Source organism: Convolutriloba macropyga, chromosome 15, assembly GCF_964194025.1.
Source record: "Convolutriloba macropyga chromosome 15, txConMacr16.3, whole genome shotgun sequence".
NCBI lineage: Eukaryota > Metazoa > Xenacoelomorpha > Acoela > Convolutidae > Convolutriloba > Convolutriloba macropyga.
The window spans coordinates 26,697,932-26,725,371 of NC_134482.1; the positions used below are offsets into that span (position 1 = coordinate 26,697,932).

Below are 27,440 nucleotides of genomic sequence, written 5' to 3' on the forward strand. Positions count from 1 at the left end.
CTCTTAAATGGGGGAACACATTATATTTGATTATTTGTAACTGCAATTTGAAGGCAGCTGGAGATCTGATAGTCGAGGTGTGCTTTTGAGTGACCACTTTTTCAGAAACTGTGTCGCAAAATGCCACTCAGATGCTCCTACGAAGATATAAAAGTTGTTTAGATTTTAAGGTTGCAGTCATTAGGCTTAGTCAAAGTAAAGACCGCGCAAGCTTTTTGCAGAATAGATCTCTAGTTCAGCAGGCCAGTCTCTGGATATATATATATATATATATATATATATATATATATATGTGTATATATATATATATATATATATATATATATATATATATATATATATCGATATATATATATATATATATATATATATATATATATATATATAGATCTAGCTCTTTGTAGCAAATTATAAGCTCAATTCTGCTTAGGAGAACTGATTTCTCCCACAATTTCATCGCGAAACCCGCAATTTCATGCAATTTTTATAATCAAATATTCCACCTCCTTATTAGCTGACGTGCACCTTTGAAATCAAAGTCCAAACATCTCCACGACTTCTGATTTTATAACGCATATTTGCTTGAATTTGAGTGTAGCTTTCGAGGTGAAAATCCAAAAAAATGGCCTAAAATGCGAGCATAAAATGTTCTCACAATTTTAAATGTACATCATGAAGATTAAAAAATAAAATTAAAATCTAATGCTCTCAATGTCATCTTTTATATCAGTTACTTTTGGGTCCTTCAAAAATTCTTTCCAAAAATATTTTTTCAGTTCTTTTTTTAAGGAAGCTTTCGATGTTGTTTTCAGTCTAATATTAGAAAGCAGACTATTGTAAATTGGAATGGCTTGTGCAAAAAAAAAATCAGTTAAAAACTTATTGTTCTTTCTTATATCGAACGTTACTTTTTTTGACCTGTCATGATGATTTATTCTCATGGTAGAGAGAGGTTCAATTTTATATGCTGGAAGATCGTTGCTGAGTAAGCGAAAAAAAATATTTTGAGCAATGGTATTTCAAGAGAAAAGAAACTGGTAGTATTTTGTTGCGAAGTTTGAGATCTGTAGACCGATCGTATTTTCTCCTATTAAAAATGGATTTTATTCCCCAATTCTGTTGTTTTTCTAAAATTGTGAGTAATGACTTTTGCAATCCTATCAGAATTAGCGCGGAATAATGTAGATGACTTATTACTTTTGCATTAAGTAATAAGACTTTCGTTTTCTCGGGTAATCATTTACTTAGTGTATGCAAAACTTTTATTCCACAAGCCATTCTCTGAAGAATCTTTTTCACATCTCCATCAATTTTTAGTTTGCTATCAATAATTACGCCAAGATACTTCACACTATTGGATTCTGCTATTCTTTCATTGTCGACATTCAAAACAGTATTTGTTAACCTCTTCCTGTTGCTGAACACAATATATTCTGTTTTTTGTTGATCACTACTAACTGGGACTTTGCAAAAAAGTCAATAATTTTTGAGAAGTTATGTTCAAGTTTTGTTTTTGACGATATTTCATCAGTGTCCGATGTAAAAAGAAAAGTGTCGTCTGCGTACTGGACGACCGTGCAATCCTTATCTACAATCTTTGCTAAATCGTTGACGTAAATGTTAAATAATAGAGGTCCTAAAATAGTACCTTGTGGAACTCCTCTTTTCAATTTTATCCAATCTGATTCAATTCCATTCAGAACAACTCTTTGCGTTCTTTCACTCAAAAAATTCTCTATTAAATTGGTAGCATGTTCGTCAAAACCTATTTTTTCAAGTCTCCGTAACAGTATTTTGTGGTTCATAGAATCAAAAGCCTTTGAAAGATCTAAAAACATCCCTGTAACATTTTTTTTCTTGTTGAGTTCTAATCTTATTTGTTCTGTCGATTTCAGGATAGCATCAATTGTTGAAATTTGTTATCTATAACCAAATCAGACAATAAATGCTCCCTTTCTAGGAAACTTGTAATTTGTGAACTGAACGCCTTTTCAAAAATTTTTGACAAAGCAGAAGTGACAAAAATAGGTCTATAATTGAGTGGGTCTTCGGGATTCCATTTTTACACAAGCTTTTTTAAGAGCTTCTGAAATTTTCTTTCTGTAATGAACTGATTAATGAGATAACATAGTGATTCGCTAGCGCTGCTTTAGCATCTTTTATTGCCCAAGCTGGTATTTTTGAAGGACCGACTGGTTTACTTGTATTCAATGAATCTATGAGCACATTTGTTTCCTTGGTTGTTATATATCGGAACTTGAAACACTTTCTCGGAGCAGTTGTAGGAGGCATGTTGTTTGTTTGTTGCAAGCCAATAAACTCTCCTAGAGTGGAAAATCTGTAATTCAGAAGATTTGCAATTTCCATGGGCGTTGTTATCTTATCATCAAAACTGTTTAATAAAGATTGAATTCTTGCTTGAGTCTTCTCTTTATTACGAAGATCTTGAAAGAATTTCCATCTGGCTTTTTCACTGTTTAACTCCATAAAACTTGAAAGAAGTTGTTTTTGTTTTTGACGAATTAAATCGTTTTTAGTTTCATCATCGCTAATTCTTGAAAACTGTCTTTTTGTTTCATCACATAGCCATTTTTCTTGAAGCAAAAATTTTCGTTTATCTGTTCTAATATAATAGGCTTTAATTGGAGCATGTAGTGCTAATGCTCTTTCAAAAATTCTTTGAAAATCTAATAACATCATATCTCCTGTCACTGCACCGTAAAAGTGTCTCCAGTCTGAATTTTCAATAAAATTTTGGAATGCTACGGCTGAATAGTTTTTTTTGTCAAAAAATATTTTCTTGGTTGTTTTTGATTTTAGCATCACAGTTTTAAGAACTGTGATTGTTGCAAAATGATCAGTTTTCAAAATCGTATCCGCTACTATGCCTGTTTCGTAATCGTCTTTTTTGATATAATCGATAAGTGTTGAAGAAGAGTTAATGATTCTTGTAGCTGTATCATTATTCTTTGGTTTAAGATCATATGGAGAGGTTACAGATTGTAGCAGACTTCTGTCGCGCTTTGCAAAATAGTTTAAATTGTAGCCTCCAGCAAGTATGACAGATTTTCCTTCAGCCATAGCAAGATCAATTCCCAGGACCAATTTTTCCAAAAACATCTTTACAAGTTTTTTTCGGGACAGTATGATAAAATCAAAACGCATTTCTTTTTTTGTATGCTCAACTCAACCCATAAATTTTCAAAATTTGTATCCGGAAAGCAGTTGAGATCATCGCGGAGACGAGGTTTCAATATTTTGGAATGTACATGATAATACCACCACCTTTTGTTTTTGCTGTTTGGATGCAATTATTTCGAAAACAATCAAAGTTTTGCTTATCTACATTACAAAACTCTTCCGGATGGTTTTGTGACAACCATGTTTCACTGAACGCATATATGCAGTTGTAACCAATGTACTGAATAAGTTCTTTCAACAGCAGATGTTGTCCTGCTAAACTTCTGGCGTTTTGATGTAGAATTTTTATTGTGGAATCAAATAATTTTAACTTTTTCATTATAAGTGCATGTGGCAAAACTGGTCCAGGGTTTATTTCGATATCACCACTTTTTAGTAGAAGGTACCATATAACAACCAAGAAAAAGAAAATGTTGAATTTGGATGTTAAAGCACATTGTTTGCTGTTACAGCTTTCTTTGAATGAAGATATTCGAGATGCATAAAGAAAACTGTAAAAAATTTCTGAAATACTATCGGAGGATATGAGTAGTACACAGAGTATAACTATGAATCGAATACCGGTCATTTTTGGCTATATCCGATTATAAATCATAACACGTTGCAAAATAGCTTTAAAACAACAGAAACTGCTGCTAAAATCCATTTATATAACGATATGTTTGCCTCCATGGTTTGTAAGTGTTCGCCCTACTCACGTATGCACTTTGAGAATATTGCAAAGGTTGTAAACGAACAAGATTACAATAAATTAAAAGAAAATGACTTAAAATTGAATTTTTAATGAACGGAATTCCCTGCTGAAAATTAAAATGTATATCATCGTAAAAGAGAGCGTTGTAATTTGCCATTTGACTCAAAATGTTGCAGACAGGAAGTGTTTCGATTTTTTCAGAGTTTTCTTGTGTAATATACTCTCGCAGCTTTTCATTGAATTCGTAAATTTCGTTGTTTGTCTGTTCGTTTTTCGGCAACTGTTTTAAGGGAGGCACTTCCATCAATACCAATGTTTCTGGGCTGAACTTTCCCTTTTTTGCAGAGACAAGATCATTGTAGTCTGAGAATAATGTTTCTAAATGATCACTTTTTTGTTTTAGGATAGCATTGGTCCCATCCTGTAAAATGACTGTTTTCATATTTTTTTGATCTTAACCCTGTAATAATTGCAGTTTTTCCTTTGTCGTCGAGCCTGGGTAAGCATGTATACTGCAGTCTTAAGGAAATGTCCGATCTCTTGCCAGGTGTTTGATGATACTACTACCAATTAAAAAATTTTCTGTTTTCTCGATCTTTAATGTTTCAAACTTTCAAATAAAAACGTCATTTTTTGCACTCGTGTTAATCGTTGGTGTTATTATAGCTGAAGTAGTTGTTACCTGTGCCGATTTTTTAAGGAATTCACTCACGGTTACCACATGCTCGGCGATGAGACTGTCCTTCTCTTATAATTTTTGATAAAGTTCTCAATAAATTTTATAAAGATCTGCTTTCCAATAACTATTTAACTTTTCTGCAGTCATCATCATGATTGGAATATATTACAGGAGGATATTTACAGGAGTAATTTAAAATTCTTGATATTTACAATTAGAACTTTGTTAGAGAATCTGTTACTTAAAAAGAACTATTGTGCCAACGTTTAAAACTAGCAATGCATAAGAAAGTGCTTCAAACGTTTAAAAAATGAAGGTCAAGAAGCAACTGTACAGAATGAAAGAATTGTGTGTTGTGAAAGAATTGTGTGTTGTAAAAAAGTTTTAAAAACCAAAATTTATCAACCGTGTTGGTTGCTTATCAAAAAATTCAAATCCAAAATTTATCAACCGTGTTGGTTGCTTATCAAAAAAATTCAATCCAAAATTAAATGAAATTTTATTAATAATTTCTAGGCAAAAAAGATCCGAACCTTCTCAATCATGCCGAGATAAAAAAAAACGTTTAGAATTTAGAGAAAAACAAGTTCTACCAGAACTGATCCTAATGACAACGTTCTAAGATTTCAGAAAAACTATAAGATAAAAAGAGGTAACAATGCTACTTTTCTATGACATGTTAATCTCGGATGCCAAGGAAGTTGCTGCATATGTCATCCCCATGCCATCTGATGATATTTTCAAAACAGAATACCTCGGAAAAACTGTTATGCAGCTGCGATATTAGCGTCCAAAACCGCGTAGACTTCAGATTCAAGACGTGTTTTTCCTGAAATTTTGAAACTATTTGTAGTTTTTCCGCTACTGAAGACATAAAATTTGGATACAGAATCTTCCTATCGCCTATCCTTATTTTCCTTTTCCCCCAAAATAGTGGAAAATTAGAGGACAGTAGGCTTATAAAAAACATTCCCATCAATTAGACCTGTCATCAACATTGGATAAATTTCTTCTAGTCGTTGACTATGAAAATACTTTTTATGGTGAAAAAGACAATGAAAAGACTATGAAAAGACTTTGACTATGAAAAGAGTTTTAGCTTGATATCATCGTGGCCCTTCATAATCTTAACTATAATCCTTATTAAGTTTGTTAGGAGAAACAAACGCATTTGGACAGTGTACCTATTACTGACCTGAGAAGTTATCCAGTTAATAGAAAGCAGAGTGCACTGATTTACAGAACTACTTATTGAAAGTAGGTTTTCTCATGGATCACTATTCCATCCAACTTTGATACTCATCTTTCTGAGACCTTCATCGCTTATAATTTTTTTTAAAAAATGAGCTATTTGAGTTATCAAGGTTATCACCCTCTAGGCACTAAACAGCGCCAATAATGTCGTGAGCCCGTTTTATCTTCTGATGTCTAATCTGTTGATATCTTCAATTCAGTTAATTTTATAGCAAGAGATACTTTCTAAAACGCAAGAACAAACTTCTGATTGTCGGCATAGTTTTTTGGTGACCATTAGAGTACACAATCCTCCCTGCTTCCTTCCCTCCTCGTTACCCGTGAATAAAAAACTCAACTCTAAAAACTCTTTTTTGTACAGAGGGCGTTTTTCGCCCAATCTTTGACACCGAAAAATCTCCAAACCGTTTTCATCTTCAATAAAGTCTTCAGATAGAAGAACCTCATTACATCGAAAGAGCACAGATTATTGAATTCGATGTTTACGAAACGCAAAAACAGATGTTTGCAACGCTATAACTTTTACGACTGAGGTTCCACAGTAGATCAAAAATTTGAGCACAAACTTAATTTTCTTAAAATGCTGAAAACACATTTATTCAGATTTTTTCGTTCTTGTTATGAAGAGTCGCACAATTCGAAAAAAAAACTAAATTACCAAAAAGTTGTACATCTAATTTCTTTTAACCTTGCGTAATTTCAATTGTTACCTGAAGGATTGCTGCTAACTGAGCCGGGTTGTGCGTTGAAGAAAATGAAGCCAGATCCCTGTGGCAATATTTTTTCGTGTCCTCGTTGGTGTTTGGAGTACTCTTCCACAATACCGTTACCATCTCTTGTTGTGGTGACCAAAGTAAAACTCTGCGTTCTCCTGAAATCATAAAATGATATCGAACTTTATCTTTAAAATATATTTCACCTCAGTAGATGTCCATTAATGCATCCAGTACAAGTTGATAAAGATATGAAATAATTGTTGCGACCCCCACTTTAGTGGGGAGGGAGGAACTATAAACTCAAATGGGTTTTTTTACGACTCGAAGAGGAGTATTGGTTTTCTCTTGGTCTTTTTTTTACAGGAAGTAGATTTGTTCACGCGGCATTTTGACCTAAAAGTGAAAGTGAGAAAAGCTGTCTCGGTGAACAGATTTTGGCTAAGTGAGAATATTTTTTCGTTTAGTGAATGACTTTTTGACTTTGAAAAGTAGTTTTTGATTGAATGGCACATATAGATAACCGTTTTTAGCCGTTTTTTGGACTAAGTGGCCCAATTATTTTGCTTTCAACTTAGTTTCTTATAGAAAAAAGTTTATTCGACACTATATTGAAATGTCAACCTCGCAAATTGATTCCACATTGTTTTGCAGAGCCTGAAAATGCGTTTCAATTTGAAAATTGGCACAAATTTTTTGATTTTTTAGTTAATTCTTGGCTTTTTTTCTATTAATTTCTTCATTTTTGGATATTTTAACAGTCTTTTTTGTCAAAAATCAGTTAATATGGCAACTTCACTTTGATAATTCTTATACTCAACGCCTCTTTCCACCTCGATGAAATTTTGTTTTATAAAATTTACATAAGCTAATCCGTTTTTGGTAGTTTTTTTTCCGATTTTCGTCAGTTTTATTGTTTGAATTTTGGTTGTAATTGCTAGAAATAGTCTTTTTGTGCAACATAAGGGACCTTAATTTCGTCTCAATAAAAATTCAATCATTTTTGGCGTTAGGTTTTTGAAAAAAGGTTTAAACTTTTTCATAAACGCTGTCTTAAAAGTGTTTTGACCATTTTTTGCAAAATGTTTCAAGTTTTCGTATTTATGAATTCTGGGTTCTTCCTATTTTTTGTCCTTTTCAAGAGAATAAATCTTTGTATTGGATGACTAGTTATCTTTTATATGTCTTGAAAGCTGAACAATGAACAGTATTCGTTTTTCTTGAATTTTTTATTGATTTTTAACATTGAAAAATCAAGCATCTATTTTTGTTACGGTGTTCCTTACATTGTGCCCATATTATTCACATTCTAGTTAGTATCCTTCTATCTTTGTCCTAGCACCTACTTTTATTTTGGGTATATTGAATTTTTCAGTTGTTAAAAATGCATGATTTCAGCTTTTTCTTACATTTTCGTCATTTCATTGGTTTGCATTTGATTCATTCAACATAAGGCAATACTGAGAGTTTGATAGCAAGCCTTTTCGGCAATTCCCACTTACGACTATTTATTGCAACATCCTTCCGGCCTTGATATTTTATTAAAGATTTTTTGCCTTTGAATATACTTCTGCTGCTTATGTCTTTTCTATGATCAATTTAACTTTTGAATTAGTATCAAATCAAGTTGTCTAGCATATGTACAACAAGGAACGTGTGTGTTGTTTTTTTTGTCTTAATTGCAGTGATTAGAAGTGTAATTATAGGTGTTCTTTGATTCTTAAATTTGAGCTTTCTGTTTTGAAAAGATTTAACTTACTTTCTAAGATTATTATCTGCCGTTTGCTTTCGCGATCTTTTTCAAATTAAAATCATGAATTATTTGAGGGCAATTGATAACCTTGTCAACTTTTTCAGTCTTTTAATTATTTGACCACTTTAATAATTTCTGTTTTTTAACGTTGCCAAACGTTTTCAATGATATAAATTTCTGCATTTTGTTTCTCTTAGTGACGGTGGCTTAAGTTTCAACAATTTTTAGAGCAGACCATGAGAGGTAGTGAGTTAATGGTTTAATACAAAAAAGTGGCTTCCGCTGCAATTACGGTTTTGTTAGTGAAGTTTTGATGCCTCGATTCGCTTCCGGAATTCTTCCGGCTATGTTTTTTTTTGTTCAGTCAATTTTGGCCGATCGATATAATCATCGTAGAGAGTTGTTAGTGGTATCATTAGAAAACCAGTCCGGCGTAGAATAAGGAATTTAAAAAAAATTTTATTTTTTGGTTTCTATAGGGAGTTATCGAGACCTAAAGTTTTGTGAATAATTCCTGTTTTTATTCAAACTTTCAATATTTTTGAACAAATTTTTTATCAATTTTGCTTAAAAAAAAATTGTTAACTGTACTGCTTTTTATTTCATCTCGAAAGATAAAAGAGGGTTGCTGAGTTGTTTGATCCAAGTTTTTGGCTAGAATTTATGCTAAATTTTTCAGAAATCAGACTTAATTCGAGAAAAATAGGACCACATTTGCTATTTTTTTTAGCCCCACCTGCTTTAAATTTGCTGGAATTAGACACCTTAAAACTGCGGTCAAAATTTTTTTAAGCTCAAAAAGGAGCTAGTTGTAAGCCCACTGGCTTTATGAGTCTTCTGAATCAGAATTTTGCAAGTTTTTTCGCAAATTTAAACTCGATAATTACAAAAAAAACATTATTTATTTTTTGACAAACTGAAAATTTTGTTTAAAAATTGATCTATTTCGCAATCATTTGAACAATTGAATGTTTTGTTAGACGCGCAGCAATCTGGGCTGATGTTGATCTCACCGTGGATCCTTACGATAAAAAATGGGTTGAAATAGGGCGCGACTTTTTTTTCAAAGCATTTCGTCTATGTAATTGTTTTTTTTTGTAAATTATTGACATGAACCTCAAATCAGGGCTCAATTAATGTCAGATACTATTTGCAAAAAAAATTTCCAACGAAATTATAATATGGTTTAAGAGTAAAACTCATGGTTTTTATGGCTTTGACGAATGATTTTTGTTAAAATTTTAAAGAATTCGTGAGTTTTGCCTACATTTGTTATACTTTTTGTAGCGCAACGACTTAGTGTCTCCAATCAAAGATGCATTTAAATTTTTTAGCAGGTATAGATGAACCTAGACAGTTCTTTCTGTTGTTATCTAATGTCTCTTATGACTTTTTATTTTGTGAATATATTTGTTTTAAGAAAAGATCGGTGAATTTTTGAATTTCGCCACTCTTATAACCTTCTCTCAACGTCGGGCGTAGCTTCAGTAAAAACAGGCAAATACCAATTCCGTTTGAGTAATACATTATTGCTATGAACGGTTTTATATTCAACTTGTGTGTTCTTTGTTTTGATACTACCCGTTTTCAAATAATTTTATTTTTATTTTCATTTTTGAGTATAATTGCATTTTTTTTACTCCGTTCTCTTTCCTTGTCGAATTATCACATTTTTGGCAAATCTAATTGAAAGAAAGAATGCTAGGAATTTTGATCAGCGTTGGAAAAATGCGTATGTGTGTATATTAATTGTTTTCGTTGAATAGTTTATGCTCTTTGGGCTATCTTTCCCTTTGTTTTTGTCCGCCATATAATTGATAACGAAAGGTCTCAATTGCTTCCGCAGGACGTATAACTCCGCCTAGATAAAGATTTCTGTTTATAGCTGTTTGTTTTTAATGCCTTTCAAATTTTTTAAAACAGTTTTTTTCAACTGTCTGTTTTTGCTTTCAATTTGGTCACCATGTAACTCAATCTCACTGATTATAAGTCTCTATTACGTTTGATGACTCATTGCTTCGACCATTTATTTTCAAATAAAATTTTCGAGATTTATATACTGTTCAATTTTTGGGTTTCTTTTTGTTGTCGTGTCTATGTTGTCCTTTTATGGGGAGAGCTCGCTGATGTTAGGATGTGGAGAAAAAGTTGATTTACAGTTCTTGCGGCTAACATCATATAAGTATAGTGCCTTGAATAATGTGATGTCGTAAAATTGTTTGAAGTTTTGGCTTCTTTGTGTGTTTGTTATGTTTTTGTTTTTTTGTGGGGTCATGGCGTGGTCCCATTATTAATAGGCTCAATTGGCTTCCTAAGGTGTTGCAACTTAATTCATTGCATTTTGTTGAAATCTTAAAACGGTAATGACTCTTGGAAATATTTGTTTCCAAAACAAATTTGGGTTTTAGAGCTTTGTCATTTTTTAAAGTAGTTTTTTGGTTGAATTGTAGTTCAGTCTTTGTAAACACAGGTCACAACCCGTTTGCAGTGAGCTATAAATTAACACTTGTAACCGTTTTAGCTTCAAACTTTTCCTCGGCTTTTTTTTGGTTTAAAAAAATAATCATCAGTCCCATTGCCTGCAAAACTTTTGCACAGTTGAAGATTGGATTCTGTCATGTCTCAATTGTTATTTATGGAGAGATAAATGAAAATTTCAGTGATTTCAGGTGATATCTAATGACATTAATAACTGTGAAGTTAATTGTTTTCAAAAATAGAAACGTATTTTTTAATTTTGCACTTTGCTATTTTTTCGCTTTTTGTCGACCTGTAAACCAGTTGTTTTGAGAACCGGTCCCATATTTTTTCTATTGAAGTATAGGTTAAACTGTTTTGTTTAGATTATATCTGACTTGAGTTTGATTTTATTATGACTTTTTTAATTGTAGACATCAAGTGGTAGTCGTTTGAATGGTCCTTTTTAGTAGTTCTATCATCAAAAACTGTCCTCTAGCGTGGCATTATTATATTCCTTTGGTTGTTTTTTTGAACGCTATCTACGTTTTTGATCTCTTCATCATTTGATAGCCAATTATGTTAATAATATGGATGAACGGGGTCGGATTTTTATTTGGGTACGCACATTACCGAGCCTCCTTGTTCCATTTTTACCTCAGGAGCTGATTTCAAGTCGTCATAATAGGCTCATTAGTCGAGAAGCTAGATATGAGCATATACGGCATCTCAGTCTTCTTTTTTGGAGTATTGCAAAGCAGTCGGAGATAATGTTCTTTAGGAAGCCTTTGGAAAAAGAGCAAACTCAAGAAAAACCTAGCAAATGATGTCCTGCACCACTTGCCAATTGAGGTCAGAATATTTTGATGTCCCGATACTTTGATGTTCCAATTTTTTTTTAAAATGAAAATGTGAATTAATACAAATCTTTGTTATCAAACTTTGATTCGGAATCAAAAGTTTTTGCTCATTAAAGGTTCAAATAAGTGTGTTTGTTTTGTTGAAGAATTCTTCATTCTTCTCAATCGCTCTCTATAAAATCAGTCCTGTTCTCCTTGAGTTTCAGAATTCTTCTCGTTTCAATCTTCTTTGAACTCTTGAAAATTATTTCTGTTACTGAAATATAGGACCTTTTCTGAGTAAAAAATCAAATCTCATTCGGGCAAGTATAGTATCTGAATTGGCCCCAGTCTGGCAATTAAAAGTCAGAATCGGCGCAGGTATGTCAATTGTAAAACCAGTGTAAACGCACGTCTGGCAAGTAGAAAAAAAATTGACGTGAAACAGTGCATGAATCAGTACAGACGAGGAATTGCTTTTAGACGTACCCAGTACTGATTCGTATATGGAGCTAGGTTCGGGTTGGCACTTTGGAAAGGCCTCAAACCCCAATCACAATCTAATCACGGTCTAAAAACCAAAGTCTGTCCTGTAAACTTCTTACCATTACAGTAACTGTTTTTTTGTTAATCGCTTGTTCGCGAAAATCTTTTTTATACTTTATTTTCAAAACGTTTTCGTTCCACCCGCAAAAATTCATATTCAAGCAGTTTCTTTTGTTTTAAAGTTAGATTTACGCCATTGTATATTAAAATAATTGCAGAGAATTTTCGTAAAATCTGAAGTGAATTGTGGTGAATTATTATTCATTTCACAACAATCATTATTTTGCATTGCTTTCATCACATTCACACAATTTCATCGCATTCAACACTCGCTATTCACTGCAGTTTCGAACCCGGCAATGATGTGTTTCTATGTCTAATTACTCATCATCATAACTGCTGAACTTGAGTATTGTGGATTAAAATTTTTCAGCAATTATATATTTATTTTGTCTTTAGCATCAATTGTCCTGGATTATTTTTTTGGCAACATATATAGCTTCACTTATGTCAGACAAGAGGTCGCCACGACTGGCTACCAAATCTCTCTCAGCCAGAGGACGCTCTTTTAATACCAGTCCAGTGAAATTTAGCAATGGAACAGAAGGATTTTACCGTAGTGCCATCAACCTGGTCATACGTCGCCAGCCCTCAAAAGAGACCAAAGACATCGCCGGGTACCAACAACCCCGTCTTCTGGACGTTCGAAATGAGCCAGAAATTCAAGTCTGGACCTCAGAGCTTAAAGAAAAACATCACCGAAATAAACAGAACCAAAATCAGCAACATCGTCAAAAATATCACCAGAAGTTAGAACATGAGCAACTCACAAGGGATACGCATTTTGGACATGACCATCAATGTCGTCATGGTCCGGAATCCAGAGGATATCCCAAACTCAGAACCACGCAACATCCAAAGGAGGACCATGGCCGTAAAAGGAGTCCGGCTGTGATTAAGGGAAAAGTTCTTCTTCGTGTTCCAAGTGCTTACCCAGTTACAGATAGCCTTGAAGTTCCTGGAAGCCAAGACTCACAAGACAACGATGATAGTCACAGGTTCGTAATAAAAATAAATTATATAAACGTCGAACTTTTATCATCTGCAGATGTCTCACACCATAATGTTATGTATTCTAAAGAAATTTTATGTAGAGATTTGTGCGTTTCAACGAACATCAGATCAAATTTTCGAGTGTTCGAAGACGCCTGTGGTTGGATTCTCATTTATTCCAAACCGCTCCAATAAGCCCAACGTACAACCGAAAGTGCTCTGATCAGACTTTCGTCGTTCATTATTTGCGATCATCTCAATTTTGAAATCTCGATTCTCGATATCTTCTCGAAATCTCTTCTAAATTTTGAATGCAGGACCGTACCAACTGGACCATATTGCGTTCAAAACTGTTTTGACTAGATTTTTTTCAGTGTTTAAACTCTGCTTTTTCTTTTTGGTATCCGAAATTGCTCAGATTACACTTTTATTCCCACGAAACAGCATGTGATCAAATTTTCGTGTTTCTTATGATGAGAGAATTTTTTTCTGAATTCGAGCTAGGTTTTTGTTCGGCATGTGGCGTCTATTAAACCGATTTTTTGTTTTTTAAAGAAATGAAAACGTTATTAATCAATTAGTTAAAAGCATAATCAGAAACGGTAATTGTTTAGAAATGTAACTCGCCAGTTAAAAATTAAAATCGCAACTCTCCGCATTTACATATCGAAAAAATTTGAATAAGATCTTAGCAACCTTCATTGTTTTCTCCAAACGTGTAAAGCGTTTATTATTTCCTTCAGAAAAAAATTCCAAAAGCTATAGTTTTGTTTTTTGTCTACGAAACATAAAATTAGTTTAAAAAACGGAGAGTACTTCTTTGCCGCTACGAGAAGTCTTCTGGCGTTTGCTACTTGGATTGAACAAGCATATGTCTTTTCCCTATGTGCCTGACATTAAATTCCAAGCTTTTGAAGATGGCAAAAAAGAGAAAGATGACTTTCTCTGGAAGGGTTTATAGGAACAACAAGATGACCTCCGCCATAGGGGTTATAAAAGTTTCGAACTATCGACTTTTGTCGAGCAATGGTTCAGAACATTATAGATGAGTTTTTATGTCAGAGGTCATATTGGTCAATGATGTACAGATCCTTGTTTTGCGTCATTGCATTCTCTTCAATTCAGTGCTTTTTGGTTTTGCTGTACGCTCTGATTCCTCAGTGCCATTATCACTTTCGATCACTGGAGGAGGGGGGATTTCTTCCAGTTCTGAAGCTACTATGCAGTTTTTCAAGTCATTCTGGAGCCCATAGCGAGAATTACTTTTGTCCCACGGGCAGGTTATCTGCTTGGAAAAGAGTTATGTTTAATCCGTCGCCATTCTCGATCAATATTTTTTTGTTCGCAATCTCAAATAAATTCAAATCTGGGGTAATTTTCCAATCATTGTCATATACATTTACCCCTATCTCTCATGAACTCATCTTCATGCAGGTCCCAGGGACTCAAATATAGCTCCGCTCTTCTTCTGGGAGTTATACCATGATGTCTCTCAAAGCTACTCTTAATGCAAGTATTTCATTAGTAATTTCTTTTTTTTTGCTACAGGTCTTAAGGACTAATCGACGGCTTTGTTGAAAATGGCGCCCTTTGTGTCACTTTCCTAGTCATAGTCATAAGCTGTGGCTCCTTCAATCTCATCCAGGTCAAGTTGTTTTTGCACATTTAGATCAACCTATATCTGACTCTCGTTATGAGAGTTGATCCGACTAACGCACGTCTCACTTTAACAATAGCTACTTTGGCTTCAGTGCGTTCAGTATTCACAGAGGCATCTGTTTGAGAGTGGCCGTTTTATTTTAACCAATACTGAAACTCAGTGACTTATTTCAGTCCTTTGCCTTGAAGGGCGACATTACGTTCGAGCCATGTTAACGGTCATTAGTTCAATTTTCGGAAATTTCATTTCTATGTCGGCTTTCTCTACCTACAGGTTGAGCTCAATTTGATTATTTAATTTAATTTGCTTTTGCTTTTTCTGCCGGAATTACTAAATGATTTGCGCAAGCAAGATATTCAGTTATGATTAGACTCCTTCTACAAATATTGTCAAGTATTAGACTGAAAGTTTCTGTTCCGACAACACATCCATGCTTGACACGCTTTCCCTGTGTGGAAATTGAACGAAATTCGACTTTGATTCTAGTTCACCAGAAGAAATATTAAAAATTTGCAATATCGGCCTTCTGACGTTTTCCAAAGTCAAAATTTTTCAGCGATCGCATCTAGGGTTGTCAACTAACCGATTTTAAAGCTTTGACAAGATCGAAAAAGTCACTTACTAGCTCTTGTTTTAGTTTCTCTAAATCGAAAATCTTGTATAAATTTTTTCAGTGCACATATCGTTTCCCTAGAACCTATTCCTTATCATAAATCAAGATGACATTGGTCCAGATTTGTTGATCAGATTGTCCTCGAATTTTCGTTTTGATAATCTTGCGAAATATTGTATCTCTGGTTCTCGAGTTTATACAGGTGGTTGATTTGAGTACGTCTTCATCTCTTTCTTAATAAAACTGAAAATTTTCATATGCTTAAAATCTTTGTTCGCTTCACTTGTTTCTGTTCAGATGATATTTAACACTTTTTGTGATTAAACAACCTGGTACTTTCACAAACTTCAGCGTTTTTAAAGAAAAGCAAACGTTATTAATCAGTTAGTTAAAGCATAATCAGAAACGGTAATTGTCTAGAAATGTAACTCTCCAGTTAAAAAATAATATTGGAATTTACAGAATTTATTTATCAATCAAAATTTGAATAAGATCTCAACATCCTTTTTTTGTTTTCTCCATTTTTGGAAAACGTTTTTTCCTTAGAAAACTTTCCAAAAGTTAGAATTTTGTTTTTTAGCTAAAAAACATCAAAATAGGTTAAAAACTGAGAGTACATCGTTGCCGCTATGAGAAGTCTTCTAGCCTTTGCTACGTGGATTGTCCGAGCATATGTCTTTTCCCTATGTGTCTGTCATTAAATTCCAAGCTTTTGAAGATGCCAAAAAAAATAGAAAGATGACATTCTCTAGAGAGTTTTATAGGAACAACAAGATGCGCCTCCTCCATAGGGGTTAGAAAAGTTTCCAACTGTTGACTTTTGTCGAGCATTGATCCTGATTAATTTTGATGAGTTCTTATGTCAGAGGTCATAGTGGTCAAAGATGTACAGCACCTTGTTTTTGCATCACAGCCGCTGTACAGTCTGATTCCTCAGTGCCATTATCACTTTTAATCACTGGAAGATTGGAATTTTCTTAAAGTTCTGAAGCCAACATGTAGTTTTTTAAGTAATTCTGGAGCCCTAGTGAGAAATATCGTTGTCCCACGGGCTTGTTATCTGCTTGGAAAAGAGTTATGTTAGTTAGTCCCCAATCTCAATAAATATTTTTTGCTTGCAATCTGAAATCAGTTCAATTCTGAGGTAGTCTTCCAATCGTTTTCATATATTTACCCCTCTGCCGTAACAACTCATTGTCATGCAGGTTCATGAGACTAAAACCTAGCTCCGCTCTTCTTACCGAGGGTTCTACCATGATGTCTCTCAAAGGTACTTTTAGTGCAAGTATTTCTTTACTAATTTCATTCTTTTGCTACAGATCTTAAGGACTAAATGAAGGCTTTGCGTTTTGATCAACCTATATCTGACTCTCGTTATGAGAGTTGAACTGACTTCTCTTTTTAACATAAGCTACTTTGAATTCAGTTCGCTTAAAATTCACAGCGGCATCTTTTTGAGAGTCGCCGTTTATTTTTACATAAATACCTCAAGTCAGTGACTAATTTCAGTGGTTTGCCTTGAAGGGCGGCCTTAAGTTCAATCCATGTTAACTGTCATTAGTTCAGTTTTCGGAAATGTTATTTCTATGTCGGCTTTTCTATCTACAAATTTAATTCGGTTTGATTAAATCTTTTGATCTGCACTAGATGTTTTCAGCCGGAATCAGTAATCCATTTACGAAGCAAGACTTTCAGTTATGCCTAGACTCCTTTTAAAATAATTGTCAAATATTACACTCAAGCTTTCTGTTGCGATGACACATCCATATCTGACCCTTTTTCCAGTTTGAAATTGAATGAAGTTTGACTTTGAGCTTAGTTAACCAGAAGCGTTATCAAATATATGCAATATCGGCCTTCTGATGTTTTTAACGTCAAAATTCTTCAGCAATTTCATCATGGATTCTCCACTAACCAATTAAAAAGCTTTGAAAAGATCAATAAAGACCCTTACTGGCTCTTGTTTTAGTTTCTCTTAATCTAGAGTCTTGTATGTTTGTCAGTCCACATATTGTTTTCATAGAGCCTGTTGCTCATCGGAAACAAAAATGACATTGTTTCAGTCAGTTTTGTTGACCAATTCGTGCTTGGTTTCTGGTTCTGATTATCTTGCAAAACAATTAACTCCTTCGTCTAGAAGACGCCACCTCAACCTGGTACTTTCAAAAACTTCAGTGTTTTTAAGGTAATCTAATCCGAGTTCATTAGGATCTCTGCAGAAGTTTTCAGAGCTCTTTGTTTTAATTTTTCATTGCGTTGCAATTTAGTGATGGGGGATTACTTTGCTAAGACACTATTTCTACTAAGAAAATTACGAAGCACACTCGCAAAAAACACTAGCCACGCCCCTAAAAAGATCGAGTGTTAATCTGATTTGGTCAAGTAAGCCAATATGGCAAGACACCCCAAGCTAAAAATTCGTCGAAAAATGCTACTGCAAACGAGAGAGAGAGAGAGAGAGAGAGAGAGAGAGAGAGAGTGAGCAAGAAAAATATCGGTAGAGAATAGCATGGCTTCCACCAATCGTCAGTGTAAAAATTGTTCAAGGGAATTGCAAATCACTATGCAATTAAAATTGTCGTCTCCGTGCTCACTTATGCAACAGAAAGATAATAGTCATAAACCTATTAGCGCCAACTAATTGAATTACGAATTACAACCTATTAGCGCTGAGTAATGAATTACAATTGCGAAGCTGTGTTGCAAGCAAATATGGCAACTACAAGCTGTACTACAGTGGCGTTTCCTATGATGCATAGAGAACATCAGCTGGTGTTGGTCTTACGTGCGACCCAAAATTTTTCAGGAGCATTTAAATCGTTCCTCTCTCAGAAGAAAATTCAAAAAACATTTGCAGAAACAGCGATGTAAGATCAAAATTGCTGATCGCTTATGCTTGGACTGAAATTGTTGACAAAATTGAGTGCGTTGCACGCATTAAGAAATTGGCGAAATGTACACTGAATGATGACCAGATAAACTATGAGTTTAAAAATTAGGGTGACCTTCTGCGGCGACTGCCCTATATCTGTACGACTATCTGGCAACAGAGATTACAAAAGGAAAATCATGCCTGGAAATTAGCCCCAACACTTCAGTCATTTCGGAATTTTTACTGAACACAAGATGAAAGTTTTCTTTTTGAAGACTGATGAACGGATTAGGACATGACGACAACCTAGAAAAAAGGAGCTGATTGTGACAAACTTTGCGTTGACTAAGTTGTCCACAGCAATATATCTCTGAGTAAGAGACCTGACAAGCTCATAAAAGGAAAGACTGAACAATCATACAATGAAAATGGCCAAGGAACCCAAGGAAGCTCACAAAAGAGCAAACAATTCAAAAAAGATATTCGTTGCAAACGCTACTTGATTGCACGTCCGGCGTTTTGAGATGCGATCTCAGAACCTGACCCCAGAATCCTGGACAAATTGGTAAAGGAAGTGCTGAATGAAAAATCAACAAACATGTGCGAGCCAAGAAGACTCCGTTCATCAGAACTGACTGCTGGAAATGCTCAGGTTAGGCCAAGGGATAGAAAGAATTCAAAAGGAGAAATCAAGAGATGGACTCTTTCGTTCAGAAAAGTCTTTGAGCAAAATGATAGAACGAGACAAGCTAAAAAGAGAAGCGAAGAGAGTCACCTCTGAATGTGAGGAAGAGCAGCCGAGGCAAACCTTAAACATTTTGAAAAAAAAATTAGCTTATAATGAAACTATAGCTCCAGCAAAACCTTGAAAGAGACATTAAGACCAAACAGGGTAACCTGATTCCCCAAGTAATGTATCGGTTTCTTTGTTGCAATTTTTTCCATTAAATTTAAAAACAAACTTGCAAATTTTAGAAGCTATAAAACTATTAAAACCGTAGAATAATGAAATCTTATTTCCATAGCAATTTGTCTGATCAATGGAAATGACCGGATAGCAGAAGCAAGGGTTTCTCTACCCTTATCTACGGATATACTGAAATATCTACGGATTTTTTAATTTCGTTACAAAAAGGTCTTGACATTTGCAGATACGGCAAAAATTTTTATCTTCCGTAATCAGGATTAACTAGTCCTGCTGTGTCATTATGACAGTTGGAAAAAAAAATTCGTGTGCGTGTGTATCTTGAACAGATCCTTTAGAACATTTTCACTCAATTTGTATTAAATTTTTGAAAGGTTCAAACTGCGAAAGTTCTTGTCCGACTGCATGGCCTCGACCGGAAGTTTAACCAGTGGATCCGGATCCACTTTGAGTCAGTGGCGATCAGCTCTTCTGTTGACTAGCACCAGTGCAGCCGAGAGTGTTGCGAGGTCAACTTCGGCTGTTGTGTCACGAAGTTTGAGTCGAACCAGTAGCGAGGAATTGCACAGACAGATGTCGGAACATAAAAGACAAGCTGTCGAAGCTTGGGAAAAACGGTGGGTGCAAATCATAAAAATATAAATCTTCCCAATCATGGAACCCAGCTTATAGGTCATATCACATATAGCAATTATTGCCCTGTCCCCTACCCCCACCACCAAATTACCGTAATTACACCATAACCTAAAATACCGTGGGCTACAATAGTGGTGATAAAACTGATAAAATTCAAAATTTAGGGAGCTTTTTTAATCATCAGGTAGACAATAATTTGTATCTTTAACAGTTTGTTTTGTATCATTAGATTAGTACATACAGTTTGTTGTTTTTAATTCTCTAAACTCTTAGTAAGCACACCACTAGCGCTGAGAGACGCAGTAACTTAAGCAACAGTAACTTGTACAACACATGCTTTGAACACCAAATTCAAGATCAGACTCTTGAATTCAAACCCTTGATTTTTATCCTGCCTCTTGAAAAATTTAAAATTATGCTTGAGATTTGCAGAGAATGTCTCAAACGAAATGTGCAATTTAAGGGCCCAATTTGCGTTGCGCGGTCGCAAAATGACATTACCAGCTCACAATGCATTTGGAAAGTTTGGCTCTTCCACTGGAAAGAAGGATTTATCTCTCACACCTCGGATGGGATCCAGGAATCTGCCTTCTCGATTTGTTAAGTGTCGACGTTTTTGATTCTTTGAATGTATTCCAAATTAGGTGTCAGCTAGGCAGGTACATTTGCAAATAAGGGCGCTCGAAGTGTTGCTCATAGAAAGAAAAAGATTTTGAAAATGTCTGAACAACAGATCGTTCTTTCAAAAAATCTTTTTGAAAATGACGGTAAAAATTAGGAAAAAATTCTTTGTATCTTTACGCAAAATAGCCAATCCCGACAGGTCTTTTGTTCCAAATTTTTCTGAAGTAAGGTCATTACCAACACCATTATAATACCAATTCTAAGGTTTACGTCTAGTAGTTTACTATGATCTATTGTTTGACAATCTATTGTTTGATCTATAAACTAATTGTTTGAATCGGATCTCTCTTTAATTGCCGTATCCCACACTGTAAGGTCCTTTTTAGATGTATCTAGATACGTTTTGTGGAATCAAAGAGGTAAAATTGACCGAATGGTTGGTAGGTCGCTATAATTGGTAGGACGCTGGTTCGTATTGACGCCAATGCATGCATTAAGGTTTTGAACAGAAAAACCACTTGAGAACTCTAAGAGAAAGCAGATTGACAAATTTATCAGATCCGCAATTTCGAATTCCTCGTCCTTCAGTCGAACTGGAGGAAGTAATGCCAGTTCTCCCAATCCCGCAACTCAGCCAGGGGTTGGTGGGTGTGGTGTCTTTGGGTCTCTGGGCAGACTGACACCCGAGATATACACGAGTACATACGAGTCAAGTGAATGTGAGGGCGAACAATCGGGTGCAACCAACAATGGAATTGCAACAACGTCCAATGCTTCAATGTCGCCAATAAGGTGAATAATTTAAACTTTCCGGGTCAAATTTCTGCCTGAAACGTTTCTTGCTCTTTGATTGGCTAAATTTTGCGATAGGATTTGGAGTAAAACAGAGGCTACAATTGGAAATGATCTTTAGCACCTCAAATTTACCATTTATTCCAGAAGAAATGTGAGCTTTTCAGTAAACAGGTGATTTTGATTGCCTGTTCAAAATCGACATCTTAGGGCAATCAAATTCACCTGTTTACTGAAAAAGCTCACATTTCTTCTAAAATAAATGGTAAATTTGAGGTGCTAAAGGTCATTTCCAATTGTAGCCTCTGTTTTACTCCAAATCCTATCGCAAAATTTAGCCAATCAAAAACCAATCAAAGTTAAAAATAGTTCGACACTACGTGCTAAAATGATCACAATCTCCATCTGTCAAAAAATCCCCCGCCCTAAATAGCTCTCAACCTATAATGTTTACTTAGTATGAATCTGCAGTTTGTTTGTTCGACAGTTTTCTCGTATAGATTACAGTAATGAAAAAAAAAATGTCACTAGGTTTAAATATTAGATAATTAGCATTTAAATATAGCATTAACAGATAGGCACCAGAAAACTGATGACATAATAGTTTACTTTTTAATGTTTCGTTTTAATGTAAACATATTTCTATGCAACAATTTTTTTTGTGATTCTGCAAACAGAAAACTGACCAAATTATCATTTTTTACTAGTCTAGTCCTAATTGTTAAGCACAGTATAACTAAATTATATAGATCAGAAGTTGATGATTATCAAATTATTACCAATAAATGTAAATAAACTGTGCTGTTAAATATTAGTAAAACCAGATCTTTGCATTAGTTTCTTTGCCCGCTGAGTGGCTTCAAACTTTAAAATGCAAGTTTTCTAATCAAAATAGTCAGACGGTTATCCAGCAAGATCTTGCATGATAAACATCCCTCTAGCACCTTGTATGATAAGCCTTATACATACCTCTCTTGCGACAGGAAGTTCCTCGAAAAATATTTTCAACAAGAAACAACAAAAACCTACATATATGCAGAAACAATTCCCACGAAGTTTTTTAAAAACGAAGAAGAAGAAGGATGGGATGGTTTTGTAGAAACATCGAGGAGCTTAGAAAATTCAACTATTAAAGTTTCACAAAAATTGCCTGACAAATTTTGATGCCGAATTGACAAATAATGACGGAATAGCTAAATGAATTCTAATTTAAATTTTGTTCTGGCGCCATCATTTTAATTTCTACCTATCACTCAGATATCAGATGTAAAATTCTCTCACTCACAGATACTCAATTATAACATCCACTGACTTCAAACTGATAAGTTTGATCTAATCAAGGCGGTTTTAATTCTCATTATGATTGTGGAAACAACGACCACCATGACGGGACCTAAAACGTTCTCATGGCAAACATACAAAATGGTTTTAGCTAATCGAAAATTTTATTACCAACCTGAATTCTAACTTAAATTTGTATATTTTCAGTTCTATATTTATTTCAAAGTTCAAAGCATCTTTTTGAATTCTCTTGACCCGTAAGAGAAAAACAATAAGCAAGAGTTGTTAAGCAAAAGAATTTTTTTAACGATTTCCCGGCTGTTCCTGTAATTTTGGCGTTTCCTGACCTTTTTTTTTCTTTTTTAGCCAAGTCTTGGCCAAGACGTGCACAAGACCAGCAAGCTTCGTAAAAAGTGACTTGATCATAGTTATGAATCAGTGCTGATATCAGACTTTCGATTAGCCTTACTCAGTATTGAAACTGACTCGGCGTTAACTCAATTTTTTAAAAAAAAATTACTGAGCAACTGTTTAACTTAGTTTGCCCCGATTTTGTTCTGCTGATGATTATATAGCATGTGTTATGTTCACAATATGTTCACGTATGTTCTCAGATCACTCTCCTCTCACAGATCACCCTCTGGTCCTGGTAAGATCCAGTTCTCTCTGGAATACTGCCACAAGACAGAGAACCTCAAAGTTTGGGTGGAGGGGGCAACTGAGCTATCTCTTCTCTCTTCCTCCTCCTCCTCCCCCTGGGCATCTCTGGGCAAATTGAACGTTGGGCTGTCTGTTTTGAATCCACAGGTTACTTCGTTGAATTTGAAACAATTACTAGGACTTGCGTTTCGTAGAACGATTTTGAGTTACCGACTGATTATGAGATAGAAAAACAGACGAACAAAAGACGGCTGAGAGCCAAATGGGTATTGTTACAGGATTAAGTCGGGTACTTCTATGCTGCGTGCAAGATTCCAAGGTCCGCAAAAAAAGAACAAACGCAAGAAAATTAGAACATAAGCATATACAAGTCTGAATATAAGAGCATTATTGGTGTAATCATAAGGGCTGCAAACTATTTTTAAACAATTCCCGTTCCAACTTTCATAAACCTCAACACCAGATTTTTGATTCATTGCAGAGAAAAGCCTGAATTTCTGCTTTAAATTTAGTGGAATTAAAGTGAGTTGTAACTGGATATCAATTTTGAAAAAAAGAGTTAAATTGGGTTAAAAATATCAATCACTGAAATAATATAATGCTTGATTGATTTTAGGTTGAAGTGTCACTCATTCCACCAGGTGCCTATGAAGCATCTGGAAACAGCCTGAAAGAGAAAAGACGCCAATCATCTGGAATACCTGGCCACGTCACCCATGTTCAGAAGCGGACGGCCAACCCCACCTTCGACGAGGTAAATTTCAGGCCAAGCTTAGCAGCTAACTGAATAAACAGGGCTATACAGTCGCAGAAGTTCCTATCAAGATTTAACCACAATATGTTGGTTCTGGTAAGTGTTCTTAGCAAGATGATTCGAAATTTGCAAGAGATGTTAAAATCATCCAGGTTGAGGTCCCAGACCGAAAGTCGATATGTCCAGACCGTCCCAGACAGAAAGTATCTATTTCGATCAGACTTTTATGCACGTCTTGGCAAGGTGAAACAAGTATCGATTCACTGCGAAAGGAAAAGCCTGGAAATTGCGTGATCAGAGGTCACTTCTTTCTGGAACCTCAGACTAGGGAAAATTTAATATTTTGAACAATATTATAAATAATTTCCCATTATCTCAATCACTTGTTCGTTTCAGGTGTTCGAGTTGCCAGTGAGGTGGCGAGATGTGAGTGAAAAGATGCTTCTAGTAAGCGTGGTAAACTTCCCGGACAAGACAGGCAGAAGAGCATCTCTAATTGGCTACTATTTAGTCAAGGACATCGAATTGTACGGGTCACAAAATACTGTCTACAGCTTTAATGAACCTCTGCACTATCCCAGTAGATATCAAGTGAGTATAGCAACTCAAATCAAGGTTCTGCTTCAAACTCACTGATGATCACAAATGATTTAGACCATTAAGTCTGATCATACTTCGGTACTTTGCAAAAAATTATCTGACTTTGGCTGTTTAGAAATGATCAGTACTTTTATGATCTCGTTGAAATCCTCGTAAGCATGATGTTTGAAATCCTTTCAAGCATCATGATCTAACTACGAGACAACTCGGGTTAACCAACATAAATAAGTGTTAGCAACCATATTCAAGCCATATATGGTAATCAGGAAAACTTGGCACCCATATACCTGACCATACGAAATTTCAAACTTAGGCTGAAAAAGCGTGAAATAAGTGCCTCTGATATATTCTGGTGGTGAAAAGTATCTGTTAAATTGTTGTTAAGTTTTGTTAAAAATTCAAGTTCCTGGTTTCTTGGCAAACATATATATGACCAAAAACGTTCCCAAAACCGAATATCGCTCTCAATCGGCTCACTTTGGTTGATGACAGAGGGTCCGCCTCATTTGTAGCTACAGTACATGACCAAAATTGCGCCCTAAGTCTGATTGGGCTTCAATTATTGTTCCGGACCCCCATTTTTATGGGAGCGAAGATACTCTACGAACAGTTGTTTTTTTCAGTCAATATTGGCCGATCGATAAATTTGACGTAGGGACACTTGAGTTATATCAGAAAGCAAGTCGAGCGTTGATTTTTTGTAATACGGAGCTTTTCGAATTTCGTTACTTTTTGAAGAGCTATAGATGATTAAAATTTTGTGACTATTCCAGTGATTTTCACTGTTTTCACTTAGTTTAGAGTACTTTCAGTCGTCTGAAAAATTCTGTGAATGACGTTTTTGCAACTTGTACCTATTTCAAAAGCGTCACAGGCTATCAATACGAAAAATCTGGCACAATTTTCCAAACAAAATCTCAAGTACCTCTAAGAAAAAAATTCTAATATACCTCAAAAAATTTTTCGGGAACTGTCATAATGGATCGAAATTTTTGCGCACTATTTATGATTGTGTTTAACTATTTGCTTTGAGTATAATTAATTTGGCAGTCTCTGTAGGGTTGATTCCCATCGTGTTTGTTACGGTGTTTTGAAGGTTTGCACCATCAGACGCAATTTTTGCTGCGGAGCGTATTGAGAATTAGAGTTCTTATAAGACTTATTGTGATGTCTCATTGATTACCTATGCATGGCAAACAATCTTGTTCTCCAATTAATTCATAACTGAACGTATCTATTGACTTTCCTTGAAAGCTATTGAACTTAATGTCTGTTAAGATTTTAATACTGATTTTTCGAGAATTTTGTTTAACATCAAACGATCCTAAGGTTATTTTGGTGAATTGTAAGTACGTCTCAGTAATGACCAGACCCCCTTCCGTTCTAATTCAACCAAATTTAATTGGTGTTATGCTATTGGTGTTATGACTTCGATGCATCAGATTTCACAATATTTTTTCAAAATTTGGATAATTTTTTGTAATGTTGTTTTCTTTTGGAATCCGAACACATTATCCCAATAATTATGATTGCATTGGCTTAGGAAAGACGTTCAACACATTCATCTCGCACATTTCTAGTTAATTTATGCATTTTGCCTGTATTTGTTGTTATCGTTTTCATAGTCAATGACTTATCGTAATCTCCTATTGATGACTTTTGAATGGCAAGAGTCGTTGTTGTCTCATCGAGGAATAATTAGCGTATTTTTTAGCTTCCGTTGAAAGCTATTGAGTTTAAAGGCGTTGATACTACGGGTTTTCTCAAAAATTTCGTGGTTTTATTGTATTTGTTCAAGTTTGTTGATTTATTGGAGTCAAACTGTTATTATAAAAAATCCCATTTGTGTTAAAAATTAAATAATTGGGTATTAGAGTATTTAGTGAAAAAATCGTTTTTTGATGGCTTCGACACTTTTCTTGCTCTTTTTTTTGATTCTGCTGTTTTTGCCTGTTTTTTTCCTTTAGTCTATTTGGCAGCACTTAAACGCTGACCGGTCTCGTAAGCTTGTAATTGAGGTTGAATGAATGATGTTACCCGAAACAGTCACTTTATAGTGGAAAGTCTTAAAGTTTAGGATATTAAATATTTTAAGATTCTCAGGATTTTTCAATTTTTTTCCGATTTTGTTGTTCTTTTCGTCAGCTTGTAGCTTATTCTCTTCATTGAGAGATCCCATTCAATTCCTTGTATTTTAAAAATTAACATCTTTACTGAATATACGCCATAATTGATGTTTTGTTGGTTGGACAATATGCATTCTCATAAAATTAAGTGACTGGTACATTTGTGTTTCTTTTTCTCTTCCCTTAGCATTTAACAGGTTCCAATGATTTGCAAATGTGGCCTAATTGCACTTGTTTGGCCATTCATTATAATTTCTGCTGAATTCTTTTTATTAATATTATTATAAAAATTATATAGAAATTGAATTAAGACTACATAATATTCAGATAATAGCAAATGATTTTAATGGCTTCGCTAATTTGTGTTTTCGCAATGATTGTAATTTGTTCGTAATTTGAGATTGTCTGCATCTTTAGTGCCTTTCTATGGCTTAACCTAACCAAAGACAGGTTTCATTGGTTTCATTTTTACTTTTTAGTAAATTTGCCAAGAATTATTTCGTTAAAAACTAGTGATTTTTAAGATTTTTGAAATTATTTGGTTCAACAATTGTTGATTGATTTTTGAATTTCCTCATTATTTCTTCTTTTTGTCAACTTGTTAACTAGTCTCTTTAAGGAAAAATCCCATCTTCTGTGTCTTTAGGGTTTTGTCTGATAGTAATTTGACGTTGTTAATAGGTGCTTGTGAATGTCGATATTGAATTT

At 34.6% G+C, this 27,440-nt stretch overlaps 1 protein-coding gene across 1 annotated transcript in view; it reads left to right on the forward strand.

Annotated features, from left to right (window-relative positions):
- The first annotated feature begins 12,139 nt into the window (after positions 1–12,139).
- LOC142354133 (uncharacterized) overlaps positions 12,140–27,440 on the forward strand; it is a 52,234-nt gene continuing 36,933 nt past the window's right edge. Inside the window, exons 1-7 of the mRNA XM_075406401.1 lie at positions 12,140–13,194; positions 19,634–19,876; positions 20,359–20,507; positions 21,029–21,311; positions 23,207–23,399; positions 23,869–24,006; positions 24,403–24,597. Of these exons, the coding sequence (XP_075262516.1) occupies positions 12,644–13,194; positions 19,634–19,876; positions 20,359–20,507; positions 21,029–21,311; positions 23,207–23,399; positions 23,869–24,006; positions 24,403–24,597 (1,752 nt within the window). The 5' untranslated portion in view covers positions 12,140–12,643. The remainder of the gene's footprint in view (positions 13,195–19,633; positions 19,877–20,358; positions 20,508–21,028; positions 21,312–23,206; positions 23,400–23,868; positions 24,007–24,402; positions 24,598–27,440) is intronic.